At 46.3% G+C, this 19,508-nt stretch overlaps 1 protein-coding gene across 1 annotated transcript in view; it reads right to left on the reverse strand.

The window, feature by feature from the left end:
* LOC149364756 (lachesin-like) overlaps positions 1–19,508 on the reverse strand; it is a 120,239-nt gene that overhangs the window by 16,867 nt on the left and 83,864 nt on the right. Inside the window, exons 2-3 of the mRNA XM_089570186.1 lie at positions 16,900–17,027; positions 4,115–4,322 (exon numbers count right to left, since the gene is read on the reverse strand). Of these exons, the coding sequence (XP_089426312.1) occupies positions 4,115–4,322; positions 16,900–17,027 (336 nt within the window). The remainder of the gene's footprint in view (positions 1–4,114; positions 4,323–16,899; positions 17,028–19,508) is intronic.

The following is a 19,508-nucleotide window of genomic DNA, read 5'->3' on the forward strand; positions in this document are numbered from 1 at the left end:
TCAAGAGCCAGCCGGTCAGTAAAGCAGTTATGGCGCCTGCGGCCATTTCTCATCTTAAAATTACTCACGAATTAACCGCTGTTATACTATTATTATACGCTGTTATGAAAGTGGAGGGCAGGGGGTTTAGGGGGGCAAATGAGTCCATGAAAACTGCACTGAAGCTTTTCGCTCTGACAGCGGCGCCAAACTGCACATCCTAGCGAGCGAAGGGAGTAACTTTAAATAGAATGCACATTGTTTTTCTGACGCCAGTCTTGCATCGCATGTCTCGAGTCACAAGCGTCTGCGCTTCACCGCGTCCGCTATGAAGTCAGCCACTACGGATAAGACGCGCGTTTCTAGTCGTATGGATTTCTGTCTAGTTTTCTTCGCAACCCAACCGGCAATCGCTGGTAGCTTTCTACTAAAACAGTTCATCAATCGCAGCATAGTATGGCCATTGCAGACCGCGTATACTTCCTGCTGGCTACATCGATTAAGGGAAAGGGTGAAAGAAAAGAGCTACAGAGTACAGACGGAAATTCGGAGCGCATAGTAACTGATCTCAGAAAAATTACCTGCCAACTACATCAACAGCCACTCAATTTTATCCTGTTGATGTTGCGAAATTTATAACCGGACTTCCCACGAAGCCAAGGTCCCTCGTTTCCGTAGTGCTGCTAACAAACTTCGTAATAATTTATTGCGCGCAGCCCAACATCCCGGTGAGGAAACACAAAGATACTACGCTTGCTTGCTCTCCTCTCTCCACCTCTTCTAGAACAGACTAGTCGGAGCCTGCACAAACAAAAGATGCAGGAAACGAGCGCCATGGGTTCGGTGGACACTCGTTGGCCCAAGCTCTCGCGAAAAGATAGAGGGGGGGGGGGGGGGGGGGGGTAGCATCTCAAATGCGTCATAACATCACGCTGTGGAGGGCAAGCTTGTTCTTCGCGAACTCGAAGCTGCCCGCCAGCGCCTGTTTTCCATCAGCTGAACTCTCGTCTTAATCACGTTAATGGCAGCTGTATCAAGCAGCCGCGATCTACATCCCGCAGCCGCTTTGGTGTTGCTGTTTTCGCGTGCCTATGCCGATGCCGGCCGCCGCACTTTTATTGACTCGGATCCATAATCGGATTGTGGCCGAGCTATGGGCACGTTACTGCGATCAGCCCTGCGGCTTCTATGGGGATGCGGCGCTACCAGGGGAGCACGACGTCAAGTTCCGAGCACTTTTAATGCATCCCTTGACGTAGCCACGCACCTATATCAGGACCGTTCCTTCTTTTATTATTTTTCTCCATCTCGCGCTTTATTTAGGTAAGTGCGCTCTTGTGGTCCCAGACAAAACCTTGTATGTGCGGATGACCGAACGGGTTGTTATTGCTAAGTAGTAGTCCCATGTTTTCCTGCTTAGACAGCCGCCTCTTATTACAGTGTGGCCATATAAATGTATTTGGCATGCCCGAAGCGGTCATTAGCTCTTTATGAAGCCTTCTCAAGCACACTTTCACTGTCTGAGGCCGCCGGACTGGCGCCACAGGCTGCGACGGCGTCTCGCGGCGCGCGTCGTATTGTTTGCTTTTCTCCGTCCTTTACCTGTTTGTTGACTTGTAGTTTTTTCATGGGCCGACTTGTCGACTTCTCGCATTCTTAGGGGGCCTAAAAGAACGTGTTCTGGCTAAAATTTCCAAGTCCTCCTTACCTCCTCTTGTATTACTACGCGAAAACTTTTCCCAAAAGCCCTTCAAAGTCTAGACATGGTGGCTTCATCGGCTGTCAGTAGATCAAGCCGTATATTGGAGCCCAGGACTGAGAGCTCCCGTCTTCAGTGGGGGTCAGCTACCTTTTGAAGTGAATAACGTTTGTTTTTCCTTCTCCTCCTCCTTTGTAAAAATTCTATAGTCGTAAAGTCGTACTGATATGAACTAAAACGGGTCTGCTGGCTTTCTGTCTGTCCATCTGTCTATACGTCTATCCATCAATCCGGAAATCCATCACATGAGAGTATAAAAGGTTTACCTGCTGTTGTTCTTCCTGCAAGGGGACTGTGCATTCAACTTACTGCGCCATTTCAACTGCGCAACTTCCAACATATTTTTCATGCCCATCCAGTGAACGTGCAGTTCTGGTTTAACGCCCTGTGCCGTTTGCATGACATGGCGCGGAAAGTTTTTCTATCGTGTTTCTGAAATTGTGGGCACTGTGAAGTTAGGGCCAACAATCTTCTTTTTCTCTCTCCAGTCAATGAAACGGTGTCTGGATTTCAAGGTGGGGCGGCCGCTTTATTCAAACGCACGGGAAATGCAGATGCGCCCGTGTGACGAAACCTTGACGTGAGCGCAAAACTCCGATCGGTCTTATTTCCGCGGCCTATCCCGCGGATTGCGAAACCGGTTTGGAAAGCGAAACTTGGGAAATCATCCCTGCTTTCGAAAGGCATCCTTCGCGCAAATACACATTGCCTGCAGCTGCAAGTGCCGTCTAGCAGGAGACAGATGCTATATTATCAGACATCGTCTGCAAAACAGGAGATAAAAAAAAAAGACGGTGGAATACTGAAAAAACGAATGCATGCATACGGGTTACAAGTGACGATGGATAATATATCAATCCGTTTTAGACGCCGTACCCAACTAAACAGGGCATAGCCTGTTTAGTTGTTTTATACACCGATGACCGGCTCACGAGGCCAGTGACCCCAATGTTCGTTTCTGCCACATTACCTTCAGTCTTCTCCTTTTATCCCTCCTTTTCCTTCGCCCAATACAGCAAACCCAAAGGGATTCCTCCTGTGGATAAAATCTCCGCCTTCCCTTTCTCCTCTCTCTTCCTATGTTCCCACTACGGCAGGTTAGCGAACGCAAGATTGAACGTCGATCTGCGTGCTCTGAAGTGACGACGGAATAAAGGTGGACGATCGATCACCTTCTCGTCACCTTTAATGCCGCAGTTCGCGCCGCGGGTCATACAGCACTGAGGTGCATAAGTCTATCTGAAAAGTTTATGGCCTTCAGTGCATAGAAATGAGACGATGCCACTCCTGATCGAAATTGATGGAATTTGTGGAGTAATAAGAGGGAGGGGTCTCAAGTGTTTAGGTGGGAAGCGTAGGTCGCATGAAGATAAAAGGACATTCCTTTTTGCGACGCACATCTTTGAGAGATACTTACGAGTGCGCAGCTCAGCTTCTTGTGAAATGACCAGACATCTGTATTAGGTCGATGACTGCCGCCTAAGGGGGATATTTTTGACCCACATGCACTTAGAACCACACTGCGCGTGGGAAGCAATTAGCACACCAAAAGGCTTCCTTTAAAAGTAAAACGGGATTCATACCTTTGGTTCAATATGGAGTTAATAACTATATTAAGACATCCGAAGTCGATTGTAAGAAATACGGTGGCCTTGATTACTTCTCCTGCAAAAGAAACGCGCATTTGTAGTGCATATTGAGCGTGGCCTGTATTAAAGAGGGCGATGGGTTGTCAGCATTATTTTATATTATTTTATATCACTTCGATCGTAATTCTCAGCGGGAGCTGCACCACGAACTGAATGAAGAGACAAAGTTTTTCTTCATAAAAGCAGCACACGCTACAGTGAGGGATATACGTATATAATGATTCTGCAAAGCTGTTCTATAAAAAGAAAAACTAGGAGACGGGTGAAGAATTAGAGAAGCTACTTGCATGTATTTCCACACTGTGTATGTTAAAGATCTCTTCTTTCGGATGAGCTAAATAGGTAATGGGTGTTTGTTGTAACGAAATTCTTGCATCTTCGTGTAAACAAGGCTTATGATTCATTTCGCTCGTCTTGCATGATTGCAAAATTAGAAGCGTATTGGTCATGGGGAAAAATGCGCCTCCTCGGGTGCTTTTTTTGAGTATTAAGCGATTTATTTTACCCTTGAGAGGGGACGCCTTCTCACACTGCCCACCTTTCTTTTTTTCCCTCTTCTTTCAGAATTAATGTTTTAATGGGACAGGCAAAGTTATATACAACCCGGCACCAGCAGACGTCAATTCTATTTGCTTTTCCACAGCGTGCTCAGATGAAAGACGGGGTTTTTAAGCTGTGAATACCAGAGAAGACGCGAGAGTGGCTGGCTATGCAAGGGATTGCTTACCGAGCACGTCCAGATAGCCCACTTGGCTCATCATGGGCGACGTGTTGATCTGGCACATGTAGCCTCCGCGGTCGGACTCCTGGACGTTTCGGATGTGGAGGACGAAGTGTCGGTTGTCGCTGGTGCTGAGCGAGATGCGGTAGTTGCGGCTGATGACCTGCTGGTGGATGCTGAGGATCCCCTTGTCCTCCACTTTGATCCACGCGGGCTGCGAGGGAGCCGAAAAGGAATGGAGTCTAAAGCAGTGCCGAGTTTACAGCGCGAATTGATTGGTCGAATATTGTATTTAAGAATCTATTTACATATTTGAAGATTTTGCATTCATGCTACCAAGTGGGTATGTACGTTGCCATATTAAAGACTCATTTTCGGTGCACGGGTGAGGTGAAAACATGACGTTCCCTCAGTAAACGGCTCCTTCAAGCACTCCCCGATCAGCATATTTTCGAATGCTAAAGCGTTTTTTCGGGCGAACCACGTACAGTGTTATAACCAACAAACATTTGTACACCTAAGCTTACCGGCTTAGCACATTAACCAGCGAAAGCTGCTTTTGTTTCAGCCATTTACTCTGCATTTGAGCGTGGAATCTAAGCAGTCATCCGTGAAAAAAAAGAGCCTAGCAATGCTAATGCGGACCAGCGAAATCTCATCTGCTTCTCACTCCTCTCCACGAAACATGGGGAGGGGGCTATTCCTCCCCTCACTTTGCCATCTGCCATGGTTGCCAGGGCCGGCCATTGAGTTTCATTTAATTCATCCAATTAAATCGATTAAGTAATTTAAGTCTTACGACTGACGCTGTAGACTCCACGGTAGAATGCAGGGCTATACGGTGGAGCCGAATTTGTGACAGCTTTAGCTGTAATACGCCCGCATATATTGCGAAAATTGAATAGATGGCGCTAGCGCTTCGTAGGCTTATTTAAAATTCTTGCATGAGCCCTAAAGCTTGAACAGAGTTGTATACAACACAATGCTAACAATGCCTCAATAGGGCTTCGAGCGGAGCTATTTGCTGTGCGTCCGCCACCTTCCGCGGCGAATAAGGACTTTAGCCGCAAAACGCCAGGTCTCGGTCGATGTTTCAAGCGGATACTAGTAGCTGATCGGCCGTCATAACAAGCTTCTTCTCTCGAGCTACTGCTTCATTGTAGGATCAACGACAGCGGTAGACGTTGGTTGTGAGCATCACTGTACAGAGACTATAGAGAGACTGTACAAAGGTAGCGAACCCCTCAAGTGGTGCCAGGAGCCGAGCAGTTGAGATCAGATTGAAATGGCGCTCAAGTATTTTTTGGGGACTTGAGCTTGTGCTCTGGAATCGTCAGTACTGGTACTGCATCAGGCGAAAACGCATGAAAGACATGTAAAGGAGAGCTGGCGAGGCAACGAAGATAAGGACACAATTGTGTGGGTTTCGCCAGCAGGCTGCTATGGATAGCAGCGTGTTGAACTCAGCAAAGCTCAGTCGCCTTCTCGACTCTATGCTCAGAAAGCATAAATATTCCAACATTTATCTTCTTATAGCAGAGGCAACAGCTTTCCAAGTTCCCAGCCCCGATAGCAAAGCCACAGAACTAGAGCCGGGTGGTAGCTAGTGGGACGCAAAAAGTTCTGGCGTCAGATCTCAGCATTTCTGCACGTGTCTACTCAGCAAAGCGTCGACATTGATCGCGGAAGTATCAGGCCACTTGCAGGGGTCGGCAAGAGTAGCCCCAAGAACGTCGTAAACACCGCACCAAAGAATATTTATTTTCGTATCCCAGATGGTCCATTGGTCCAGCGAGCGGCAGCCTCGTTTTGTCGGGCGCTCCTGTCTTCAATCGAACCGGTGGCAGTAAGCGTCCTTCCACCAGCATTCGTTGGTTCGGTCATCGTTTTAGGCATGGGTCGCGCAAGCACTTTTTCATTTGCGGTCGCAATCAGTGCCTCACAGCTGGCGGTGCAGCACAACCGATCGAGACGCGATCTGACATCGAATTGATCACCGCAGAACTGCAACGCCAATGCTGAGTCTTTGGTAACGACACACGCGTTCCCAGTCGAAGGTATCGACGGCTTGTGCTCTCCCTAATCGAGCACATGCCTTTGTTTCGGCGATCTTTGCGGAGGACGTGCGCCAGATTGATGGGTCTGTCCACGCACTGATCTCTGACGCGGCAAAAAGCACAATTCATTTGTTCGTTAAGACTAACTTGGTGAGTAAACTTGTCCTCCTTCAGTTCCTCTGTGTGCATGTGATTCTTTGCGCAATGTTCTAAGCTAAGAACGGCGAAGTACACGTAAGTACAATGTGGCTGAATGCGCCGACTTCGCGAATGTAGTTAGGTAGAGAGTGCACATAGCGCGAATAATATTTCGTCGGAAATGCATTTAACCATGGCAAAGCGAACGTCACGAGAGGTACAATTACAAACCCGAATTAAAGCATGGCGTGTCTATGCAAGTAGCGATTAATACAAGATGTTTTCAGCTAAGTTGTGCTAAGCTCTAAAGGACGACCACGTGTTCTACAAAGCTACGGCTCGTTCACGGTGGAAGGTGGATAGGTGGCGATTCAGATTCCTCCAAGCGCCATGAGATGACTCTTCACTCAGCGGCGTGCGGCGTAGTGGGCGGCAATGCTTAATGCTTTTATATGAGGTATACGCGCTTTTTGAACGCAGTTTTCTCGGATATTGTGACCGGTAAAAAGAATAAAATAATTTTGTCATATTGTTTGCGCATAGCTTGGGTATTAACTCGAGTTTTCTGAAACAGCGGCTTCGTGCATGCTTACCTGAAGGAGTAAAAGGCGACAAATTTTGGCGCATCATTTGAACCTGGTGCGCGAGTAAGCGCCGGCATGTTGATAATCAAGCAGAGACCATCGCTCGTTTCCTTTGTTCTCTTAACCGCAGGCTCTTTAGTTCGTGCGTTAATTGGTTAGTTGCACGCTCACGTGTTGGCTCACTTCACGACCACTCGTTTGTTCGCTTCTTTGCTCTTGAGCTAATCCCTTAAATCATTTCAGCGTTTGTTCCTGCTTTCGTGCATCCCGCTCCTTCGTACTTTCGTCTACTCGTTTATTATCTCATTCGTTCACTCACTCCTTTGCTCGTTTGCGATTTGTCCGCTGCTTCTCTTGTTTCCTTTCTTTGACAGTCTCCCGTTCACCTGCTAGGTCGCGCATATGTATTGCGGTATGTTATGCACAGCTTACACTCCTTGATTTACGCAAACTAAAACGTGAGGGAGCTATGTTTCCCTAGCGCTTACAGTAAAATAACCATGACTGAATGATTAGATGATATGCTCCTTACTCCACCACATTTAAAAGTCAAGCCCAACTGAAAGCATTTCTTCTTTACATTGTAACGAATGAAAAGCCTCAGTAGTAGTAATGCGCAAATAACGAATTATTCTGCTCTTCGCTACTGCACTGATGCAATGGGTGCTGTCAGACTTTCACTGTAGGCCACAACGTACACTGAAACGAAATGAAGATGCTGACTTTTGATCCACTTTTTTCTGCACATCTCATTCATACCAGCTTTTTGTTTTCTTCGCGCGCGTCACATTTAGTTCACTGCAATTCACTGGCCCTTTGTTACATATGCCAGTAATTCGTGTCACTGCATTTACAGTATTTTGCTGGTACTACTGAGGCAGTGTAATTATTACTACCCAGCACTACAAAACGCTCACCACCAAAATCTTCCTTTTCTAAGCAAAAACTATCGCTGAAGATATATGCAATCAGAAAAGCTGGCTTGTTCAGTTTACCAAACGTTTATTTTCGCTGGTTGGCCTGCAGTTTCAGCAAGTTTAGGGAAAACACTGAGATGAAATGCATATAATTTCACTGAAATGAATTTTTTCGGTGCATTTCATATTTTCACCTGAGCCATAAAGGTATTAAATAGTTTATCCGCTGGTACAAAAAGAGCAAAGAAATGATGTGTTTGATCGACGTGTGTGGAATAACATTTACGCATGAGGTGGCAAGACGCTCTGACGTCTTCTGTCGCTCACATTTATGTATGTTTCTGTTTATTCCGGGGAAGTTTCACTGCTATGCCGGCGCTGATGCTGCGATCAGCGGCGCTGTTCGAAAGAGCATAGCTGGTGCTTTATCTGGTTGCTCGCGCCCAGTGCTTCACCTGTGTTGTGTCTCCACCTGTAATCTTGCACAGCGGGCTGGTGCAAGGCTGTAGGCAGCCATCTTGCTCGATCAATATAATTTAATGTGACTTATTTATTGATCAAAACAGATAAATTACCTAACTTTTGTGTCGTTAAAGTTAGCGTGATGTTTTTGCTGTTGAAGTCGAAAAATAGGCCGAAAAGTGTCCAACTTCGCTTATTTGCTCAAAGTAACCTTAGCATGGTTCTTTTTCTGAAACTAAAAGAAAAAGCGAGAGATTTGGAAATTGTCACATGACTTCGTGATGTTAGGCTGCTGGGACGTACCCCAATGGAAAGAACTCTTAGTACGCAAAGCCGTAATGAATAAAAAGGCGGCCGATAGCAACGCTGTATCTCCAATTAGCGCGGACGCTTCCTTCTTGCTAGAGCTGCGATATGCAACATAGGCACGGCCATGTTCCACGGAAACATACTGCTGTGTTCACTCGAATAAGGGCCGCATTCCTGTATGGGTCCCTCCCCCAAAGCTGCTAATGTGAAAAAAAAAAAAAAATCTGCGAAGAGTAACTGCGTTTAACGTGTATACACATTTTGTTTCGCGTTTTCTTCAACGTTCGGTTTCGACTGAGGCCTGCAGCAGATTTTATTCTCGCGGTTATCTATACCATGTGATACAAACGCTGCAGTCGTCACCTCGCCGCTGAAACTGACGTCTACTTTATGGGTGTCCAGCAGAGGTATTTGTAATGCAGGATGTGAGAAAAAAAAGGGGGTCGTTTCGCTGACTTTAACGCGCTAGTTCATAGCTATAGGGGTCCTGAAGATGCATAACTCCAGCTAATTATTTTTTTTTGTCTCAGTATACCGAACTAGGCTTTGTGCATGGGAACTGCCGGTGCGCGTACGAACGCAGCAGTGAAGTCAGACTGTGGTTTGTCGCCTTTCTGTCGTCTCTTCTCGCCGCGACATCCAGGGCTTCTACAGTAAATCTTCCGCTGCCCTTGTCAACGGTGAACCGCGCGACGTTTAGCACGGCGGTCCGCGCTCATTGCGACTGAAGCTTATCTCCCTTGTCGTGATATATGGGTTCGGCGCACACCTATTGTTTCCGCCGTGTTCCCTCTTTGCTGGAACCTGCGTGGTTTCTCTTTTACACTTCTGCTCCAACCACATGTTTTACCTGGGTACTGACAAACGCTGCAGTTATTGTTCGTGAGGGTAGCAGGGACGGGATCGGGCTGTGTTCTGTGACAGACGTCATGCGCTTTCTTTGTTATAGTAAGGTCGATAGCTAGAACTGGTTCTCTTCAACGTTTGTGGCATTGTTTGCTTCTGCGTTCTGCAGTCACGATCTCTGCGCGTTTTCTCCTATTTGTGAGGTTCTCAAGCCTCAACAAACGTCCCGGGCAGAGGTCTGGAAGACATTTGCCCGCTGCACAAAACCTTTCCAGGATGTTCGTGCATCAACCACGACATGGGCCATTTTAGTACGTTGTTTGTCTCGTTTTAATTTTGTGTGTGCTAAAAGTAGAACAACAAGTACTGGGACCTCGAGTAAAAAGTGACAGCGCCATGTGCAGTGTCGCAATCATGATATCTTTGCCCTGCTTCCGTCTTAGAGGTATGCGTGCTGTCAAACAAGTCAAAAATTGATGCAGGACCTGAGCGATTATCAGTTTTTTTTTTTTGTACGGTAGAGTGAGACTCTGCCAAACAAAACAATATGTAATGCGAGTGCCGCACGTTTGAAAGCCTGCCTTTGTGAGAGGCATCATTCTGCTTGCTATTGAGCTCAGCGGCAAAAATACTTTATAGCTCGAATGTTGATTAATGAACTAAATTTTTCGCACGATTTTTTTTTCTCCTAAACTTCCTTCTATCTCCCATGGTTTCCGCCCGCTTGGTATCCTAGCTCAGTTTTCTAGTTTTAATTCTGCTGCATTACCCCCTCTCATCTCTCTATTCGTCAGGTGAACTGCCATATAAACATTGCGTTGTGCAGATGAGAAAGCGATATTTTATCGCAAAGTCAAACACTTCGTTTGATAACATTTAGCTGACTGACCTTTCTCATAATATACTATAAATTCATAAACATCAATCAGCATTGTTCCTGTTCCGAGCAGGTCCACAATTTCCATTTCAGAATGAAACGACGTTTCCGTGAAGAGATTCCATAGTGAACGTGTTGTGTATATACAATATCACAATACCTAAAACAGGGCGAAACTGCAGGTCACTCTAAGGTCAAGGTCACAGTGCCTCATTGTAACACAGTGACATGTGCGCAATCATATTTTCCGCTAACCTCTAAAGAATGGAATTCCCTACCCGCATCGTTAACTAGCATCACTGATTCAACTCAATTTAGAAGAATACTTACCACTCTGATTACATAATGATCGCTTTTGTATTTTATTGTAGTGTTGTGTTCTCCACGTACTAGTATTGTTCTTAAACTATTTTATTAATCTGTTCCGTGTTAATTTTGCTCACTTCTTTTTATCCTGCCTCAGTTGTTCTATAGTTTTGTATGAATTGTGCTTTGTTTATTTTTCTTGTTATCAACTGCCCTTCCCCTCTGAAATGTACTCTGTACCCTGAGGGTATCACAAATAAATAAATAAATAAATAAAACTTGAAGCTATATTGCTGTCATTGTGTTTAAAGTTTAGTGATGACACCTTTTGCAAGTGCTCTGAAATGCATATAGTATGCGGAAGGTAACAACCACATTGATAATGAAGAGTTTTAAAATAAGAGGTCCAGGTTTAGGGACGCCCTTTTCGAGCTGCATACGTCAGCCTTGTGGTGTTTACTCGCTTAAAAATCGGGGACCTGGCGCATCTTCTTTTATTTATTTACTCAATACTGCCGTCCGCATTTTGGCAGCAAGGTAGGAGTGCGTACATGACGTGTACAAATGCGTTGTCTATGACAGATAACAACAAGAGAGGAATTACATTAGCCGCCTGCAGCGCCTTTCCAGCTGTTAAGTGTCACTCTAAATTGTAAATCTCCAAAATTTAATTGATATGCTTTTTTAATTAAGTCAACACAAGACTAAAGTAGTAATAAATAATAAAAACAACATATTACATGAAATTTAACAGTTTTGAACCTAATTTTTAAGTCAGAAACACAGATCTATTTCAACATCACATGTTTTCTGCCGTCGTGTCTACATGGCAATAAAAAAACGTCTAGTCGCTAAGCCTTGCCTCTGTCCAAATCCACAAGCGATCTTAAAAATTTACGGCACTTTATGACTAGCTTTTGTGGTGTGGTGGTGGTGGTGGTGAAAACATTTATTTAATCATAAAGAGAGGTGTTGGGGGTCGTGACCTGAAGGGTAACGCCCTTACAACCACTAGGTGGGATGCCTAGTCAGGCACACCATTGGCGTTTGCCGCAGCCCGGGCGCGCTGCGTTAAGGCCCTTTGGGCCTCGAGGGTGCAGCAACCGGACAGGGTCACCTCCCAGTCCTCTCGGGTGGGGTTCGGGATAGGGGGTAGGGATGGGTTCTGCTGGCAGGCCCACACCATGTGGTAGGTGTCAGACATCTCCCCACAGTGTGAGCACCGCCCGTCGAATTTAGGATCGAAATGCTGTAGAATTGCCGGGCACAACATCGTGTTGGTAAGCAGGCGCAGGAGTACCCGCTCGTTGACCTTCCCCAGCCCTTTGCATGGGGTGGGAAGAGTTTGGTGCGTGGATTTGTAATAATCGCATATTTCTTTAAAAGTGTAAATCGGATTGAAATCCAAGTCCTGATCGGAGTCGGGTCCCGTGGGAAATGCCCGGAGAGAGAGCGCGCGGGCGGCGGCGTCGGCTGCCTCATTTCCGTGGACGCCTTGGTGACCTGGAGCCCAAACGAGAGATCGGTGCGCGGGATCCGAGTCTCGGCTACAATTTTGGTAAATGCGATAAGCTAGGGGAGTAACCCACCCTTGCGTGACGTTACGGCAAGCCCCTCGCGAGTCGGTGATTATGTATTTGGAGGAGGTGTGAGAGGCTGCCAAAGCGATGGCAACCTCTTCTGCGTGAATTGCTGACTGGGCCTTGAAAGTAAGGGCGTCTACTGTTTTACCCTCGTGGACGACTGCGGCCGTGTACCATCCCCTGGAGTCCGGTCCGGACGCGTCCACGTAGAAGACTCCTGGTTTGCTCCGAAAATGGCGGTCCAAGGCTTCCGCCCGCGCCAGGCGCCTGCCATTATGATCCTCTTTGGACATATTGGTGGGGAGAGGCCGCACGTGGAGGGCGCGTCGCCAGTGTACGGGAAGGCGGCATCTCTCCTCTGTGAATTGAGTGTGCTGGATGTGAAGTCGGGCTAAAAGGCGGCGACCCGACCCTGTATTTGTGAGACGAGTGTATTGGTTGTTGAGGTGGGCCTCCCGAAGCTCCCTAAAAGTGTTCACCATCCCCAGTGCCATAAGGCGGCTGGTAGAGGTAGAAACTGGGAGGTCCAGCGCTCGTTTCATGATTTTGCGGAGGATGACCTCGAGGGCATCCTCCTCCTGTTTCCGCAGGTGGAGGTAGGGAGTCGAATGCAAGATTCGACTGGTCACGAATGCGTTCGCCAGCCGCAAGGCGTCTTTGCATCGTAACCCACCGCGCTTGTTGGGCATCTTGAGAAAAATAAAATACCTCCTGCATCATTCATTTTCCATGACCGCGAGACAAAGTGAAGCGTCAAGGACGAATTGGTGGTGAGGCGAGCGACTCCAGTTCGACTGACCGCCATATTTCCTGGGCCTATTCGGCGTTAAGGGCCACACTATTTCGCCTGCTTTGGACTGACGCCGCTCGTTGACCTAAGCACCCAAGCCGCTTTTGTGTTCTACGCGTGCGCACTGGCACCCAGCTAGTCTCCTACCCATTAACTGATAGGGTTACCTTATTCTGAAACTCTCTGCTAATTCACGCTTTCCCCTCTCCCTCCAAAATCATGAAGTCTAGAACTGCTTACCGATTAGCTCTACCGAAATTGCTTGAGCGTGCACTCAAATCTTGCGTAAAACAGCCGTAGGTTTCAAAACAGGCTGAGAGCTTCACCTCAGCATATGTTGTAGTGCAAAGGTGCACGCTTTAAAGGCAGATCAAGTTATAACAGGGTTTGTGCTTAAGTTTTAGCCAACCGGGGACTAGAGAGATTTAGCTTAGCGCGATCTGCGATATTCTACCGAGATCCGCTTCCGCGGGCACCCAGCTGCGCATGCGCAGTAGGTAGTGTGCACCTCTTGGTGTTATCTGCGCATATGCAGCCTGCGCCACGAGGAACAGGCTTGCGCTAGCGGATTGCGGTGTGCTAAATCTCTCTATGTTGCTTGGTTAACTTCCTTGCCTGTCTTTTTTTCGCACTCTCTCTCTCTCTCTAAGGATGCCAATTAAGTCTCAACGCGTGATCCACAATATTTTATCACCTCCCCAAATCAACAACTTTTCCCCCGTCGAGTGAGGGGTGAAGTTTTGTGCAATTGTAACAGGGAAAATGACAGCGGCAGAACGCTTGACGCAGTCGGAAAGGTTTCTAGCCGAGGTAGCATGAAATCAAGAAGAATGGAAAAATTAATAAGCCGCAATAATGAATACTACTGTGAAATGAAGCAACAAAGGTAGCAATAAGGGACGTCCTCGCGATAATCGCGAAGACAACACATGAAAGTGATCAGCGACACCTCCTATGTGCGAGTTTCATGTGTGTCAGCGAGATGTCGTTTACGAGCTGAATAAAGCATGAGATGGTTATTACAAAATTTTGATAACAATAAAAAGACTCCTAAAGCCAGGGTGGCATTGTCTCAGACTTGACCTCTGGTTTGCTGCTCTCTCTTTCTGCCACCTGAAGTCGCCCTGTCATTTTTTTTTCCATGTCGCACTGAGCGTTATCAGCTCATTTTTGTTAGGCTCCAGTTTTAATCCTTATTGCCGAGTATTGACGGGATGCGCTGGATGTGTAATTTACTTGGGATGGATACTCATAAGCTGCTGGCCCTACTTTGACTCCCTGCTAACTTTGTCATACTTCGACTGCTTTGATTTCCCGCACTCCATCACCGTCTTAGTCTTTCGCCAACTTTCGTCGGTTTAATAAACATATGTGTACGATAAAACTATACCACAGATTTCTCCCAAGAGATCAGCCGCACACGATCGTGGTCATCATCGGCATAAACGTTCCCTGTTTCGTTCTTGTAATCTATGCCAAGTTCACAGTGGAGCTATATGAACATTTAGGAACGCTACTTTACCCTTCATTTCCAGCTATAGTAGCGCAGCCCAGGGAAAATACACTGACGTCACGATAATGTCATTGCCAGGTGCGTCCCCTAGCCCGTCAGTATACGCCGCTCGCTATCCTAGACGCATCCTCGTTTTCGCTCCGAACGTACAATGCGCTGTGCCTTGCCGCGAACTGATAATGAGAACAGAATGATTCGAATAAATACTACAAGTTTTTGGTGCACCTGAGTCTCTTATGTTGTCAGGTTACTTAATCATGTTGTTGTTGCAACACATTGTACTAAACACATCGCATATGGTTCAGGTATAACGGTCTCCAGCATGTTATTCGCATCTAAGCAGCGCTCATCACAGGGTCCACTCCGGTATTTCTAGTTTGCAATAAACTTGTTTTATCAACTATGCACCACGCTAAAGCTAAAACGTCTCCTCACTCTGACATATATTACCGGATATATCCAAAATAAGACAGTTGCAAGTTCGTAAAATGCGCTTGTGCTGTGAGATCTCAGTGAACGTTAAAGAACTCGAGCTGGTCGAAATTCATCTCGGAGCCCTCAACTACGGCGATTATTTCTCTCTGCCTTCTTACATCTCCCCGTTCATTCCTTCCCTCACCACCCTGGTGTCTGCCCTCAGAGAGGGTTATTGTGTATTTGCTTTTCTCATAACCAGTAAATGAAAAGTACAGAAATAGAGCCCACCGCATCGCCCGTGCCAACCAATCTAATGCAGTGCGTCCCCCACAAGCCCATGCTGTGACTTTTCAGCAGTCATTTTTCCTGCGCCCTTCACGGTACGGGAATGGCCTGCCCATCAAAATTAACACCATCATAGACCCACTATCATTCTAGCGGCTCATTTATAACAGTTCATCATGTTTTATTGTATTTTTTCTTTGCCTTGTATTTGCTGCGCCCTCATGTAATGTATCAACATGAGACCGTTGAAGAATCAAATAAATAAATAATATTTCACGCTACACAAATTTTGTGAGTCTGAAGCTGACACAGTCTTCTCAGCATTCGTCTGCAAGGTGTACCATCCCTGTCATTCCATCATTGTGCACGATCGACAGACCTTCCATCATGCTTGCAACAAGTGAATTCTTTCGTCCGCTCACTTTATGCTATTTCTTTCTATTTTATCGCACTGGTAAAAATACAAGAAAATGGGTGGCCAGACTGAAAGGTTGTGCAAAGGCGCTGTCTATGCATTAACAAAAAAGAACATAATTGCGCGATTTTGATGTCAAAAACAAGAGCACAATCAAGAACGCTTTCCAGGATTTGCCCTACTTACGACAGACTCCAAAAAAGGAAGACGAAAAAAATGATCGTTTTATAAAGACAAGTCTAGAATTCAATGCGATGCGAAGCCGTGTACCTGTACGCGCCGAAAAGTAAGTTAAATATTTTAAATAGGTATTGAACAATCGGCTGGACGTTTTTAATGAACCATTTTTATTTGTAAAGCTTCTTATTTTTTAATCCGGCCGCGCAGAGCTGCATGCGCCCGTCACAACGCCCCGTTGAATTTAAAGACTGGTGGCACAATAAAAACGGGTCTACACGGTAACGAACCGGCATTCGCTGCAATATGAAGGACTCCTAATTGTGCTCGTAATTATGGTGCGTAAGCAGTTCTAATCCAGTAATTAGCTGAGCGGCGCATGTACCAGTCGTCGGATCGACTTTCCCGGGGCAGAAAATATAGCGGTCTATCTTTGAAGCACTGCGTTCGTCTGCGCAAGAATATACAGCTCGACAGCTGGTCATCTGCGCAGGCAATAAAACGACACCTGAAGTTACCAATTGTGCAAGACCTAAATGCAGGCGCGAAAAAAAAAAATCTGTGCCTGCCATTTCTAAATCTGCCATTTCTGCCTGCCATTTCTAAATGGGTCCGCGCATTGTCACAAAGCAACCTTCAAGGGAGCATACTGCCATGTCGGTATTGAGGTAACTAAGAAGGCATACAACAGGAAGGCCGTTCTGACCCGCCATGCCACGAACACTTACATGTCTAACATTCTCCGATGAACATTTTGGATAATACAGTATTGCAAGGTACTCTAATGGAAATATTAAAAGTAATTGTTTCTCTTTTTTGATGCGTAGCAAAATCTTTCTTTTGAAGTTTTTACATCGCCCATATCGAGCAGTTAAGACTGCCAGAGAAAACCAAAAGGGAACGCCTTTGACGATAGCAAAAACGTTGTTCGCAAAATAAAAAATGAAATCCTGCCGATGGGAGATCTTTCGATAAATATTGTTGCAATGGAATCTTACAATACATCAAAAAATTGCGCTCATAAAGACTTCCTCGTTGAAAAATATTTTTGTCCAGAATTGTTTTCGGTATGCTGTTGACCGTACTGCGGACATGTAGTGCGAAAACTGCGGTACCCTGTAAGATCCGAGGTTGTCGATGACGCAGGGGATCCTGGCGTCTCGTCCCCGAGGCACGGTCACGTTGGGAATCACCTCGGCGAAAAACGGCGGCAGCTCTTCGTCCTGCATGTCCTCGGCGGTGCCTGCGCGTAGTGCGGTGGTTAGTACGCTCAAAATGAATGCAGTCACCCATAAATATCATAAATCACGCTGAAAACTTTTTTGTACTGGTCATTAAGCAGCAGTGTCTGGTATGATGCAAAAGACCGAAGCAGACCAACAGTGAGCTTACACACCGCTCCCTTCATCTGGGACCTAAACACGAAACCATAGTTTTATTGGGTGGGATAGACTAAATTTGAGCCAGGCCAGAAGGGGGGAGGAAGCGGGGGGGGGGGATGTTGGGGAAGAGGAAGGAATGGAATTGTTTCAGATGACACCACCATAGTATGATACTCTGGTATATTCAGGGTATTCATCAGTATGACAGGGGTAAGAGGAAGATATAAACAATTAATACCCGTTCTGGATAGCAACTCAGCAACCTCAATACCATGACGGTTATCTACAGCATGACATCATGTTCTGGGATTTTTAGCGCATTCAACAATAGAACAGTTATGGGAGGAAGCCATAAAAACTAGTACCTTTTCTTGGTAAGAACTAAGAGACCTACACGACATTCGGGGGTCATGAACGTCATTTGCTTTTTTCTACTCTGATTAAAAATCATCTTCTAATATAATTATGTAAATAATTTTCATTCTTCATAATTCCCAAAATTAGGTATAATTACGGAAATAATTCTATTCGAATAAACGCCATCATAAAAAATAACATTCACTTCTGGTTTTTCCTGCTTCAGTCGATATTTACTTCTCTCATATAGACACGGAAATAAACAGTTTCGTTCATAAACCTCTCCGAAGGCTACAGCAGTAGCAGCTTTCTCTCGCGTGGCACGTGATTTCGACTAAAGTGTGGAGTCATTATCCCACATCGGCTATCTTAAGCTATATTTAGCGTGAAATGTTGATTTGCGACGAAAACATGCAGCGCGGCACAGGCTGAAATTTGCCGCGTGCGGAACCTGCAGGCTACGACCGAGACACGACAGCTATGGAGGAGGCGGGTGAAGAAGGGGGGGGGGGGGGGGGGGGGGGGGGGGGGCGACGCGCGTCGCGCGGCTGGGGAAGGCCCAAGCCGAGGGAAAAAGCAGGAGAACGGCGGGCGCGTTCGTCGCCCAAAGGTTTCCAGCGAAAACGGATGCTGCCGGAAGCCGTATCGCTAGCGCAGCATCGGGCCCTGGCCAGATAACTGCCCTGCGCGGGCTTCTTCTCCGTCGGGATTATTTGTCCCTCACGGCGAAGGGAAAGCGAGGCGCGCGAGGCGGGGGCAATGGGGAGGGTTAAGGAAAAGGGGAGGGGGAAATCGAGGACGAAGCTCCCCAGCGAAGCGGACCAAATTGAAACAAATGGCGGCGTCGGACGACTATGGAGTTCCGTTCATTTCAAGCCGCGGGAACGGGAGAAGATTCCCCGGGGTTGACGGGAATCACTTGACTTCCTCTGGCCGGCTTCCTCCTCCGATACCCTCGCGCTGTCTTCAGTCCCGCCGCCGCCTCGCGTTCCTCAACTATTTGCCGTGATGTTTTGTTTCTTTGTTCCTTTTGTTCGCTCGGGTTGACGCTGGTCATTCAGACGTGGCCCCTAAGATACAGATAGCTAATGTTTCATCTTTCTGCGTTTATTTTTTTTCTCACTCTTCCTTTCGCGAATCGTCTCGCTTCGGGCCCATTTTTGTCCTGACAGCTCGAGGGAGTGGTCCAGAGTGGTCGGTGCACCTTTTCTCCTTCGTTCCAGAAATACTGAAAGCCCATTTCCAAACAATTTGTATTAATGAACTGTTTTCTTGAAGAGAAGGTAAGATACGAAGTGAGGGCGTAACGAAAACGCACTCCGCACGAGTTTAACTATTAGAGGAGCAGTTGTAAAGAGAGAGGGAAAAGAAGTAGAGTGGAACGAACTTCGCAGGGTTATCCGCGTATTCGTACGCCGTAAAAGTTAATGCGGACAACTTCGAGTCAATTTAACAAGCTATTACCTGAAGACGCCGTACAGGGGTCGACTTATTCCGCACTCATCGGCCTTTATATAACCTACTACTACTAGTAAAAAAAAATCTATCACAACAAACAATACGAGCCATATCGCTTCTTTGAAAACCACCGCAGAAAAGAAAGCAGCAGCAGTCCATTAGAAGCTGAAATAGCGAACATAAGTTAGGAATCTCCTCGTAAAGAATAAAAATAAATAACGAGTGCTTTATATACCTTATTCTTAGGTTTCGAATAACCTAGAGAGCTGAAAATAGTTTAGGGGTTGTTCTGATTATTCTTGATGTGAATGCGTGTTTCGTGTAGTTAAGACCAGTTGAGTGTCCAGAAAAGAAAAATTTGTGCGACGATTCCGAAATCGGGCTTGATTGTAGCATTTTTCCTTTACTCATTTATTTTTTCTCACCCTTTTCATTATTGGCTGCAGTATGACGCACCATGGTCGCCAGCTAGAAAGCAGGGCCAGTCGAAAAAGAATCAATTAAGAAGAAGCGTGATTCAGAAATAT

The sequence above is a fragment of the Amblyomma mixtum genome, chromosome 2 (assembly GCF_055824585.1).
Source record: "Amblyomma mixtum isolate Tamu chromosome 2, ASM5582458v1, whole genome shotgun sequence".
NCBI lineage: Eukaryota > Metazoa > Arthropoda > Arachnida > Ixodida > Ixodidae > Amblyomma > Amblyomma mixtum.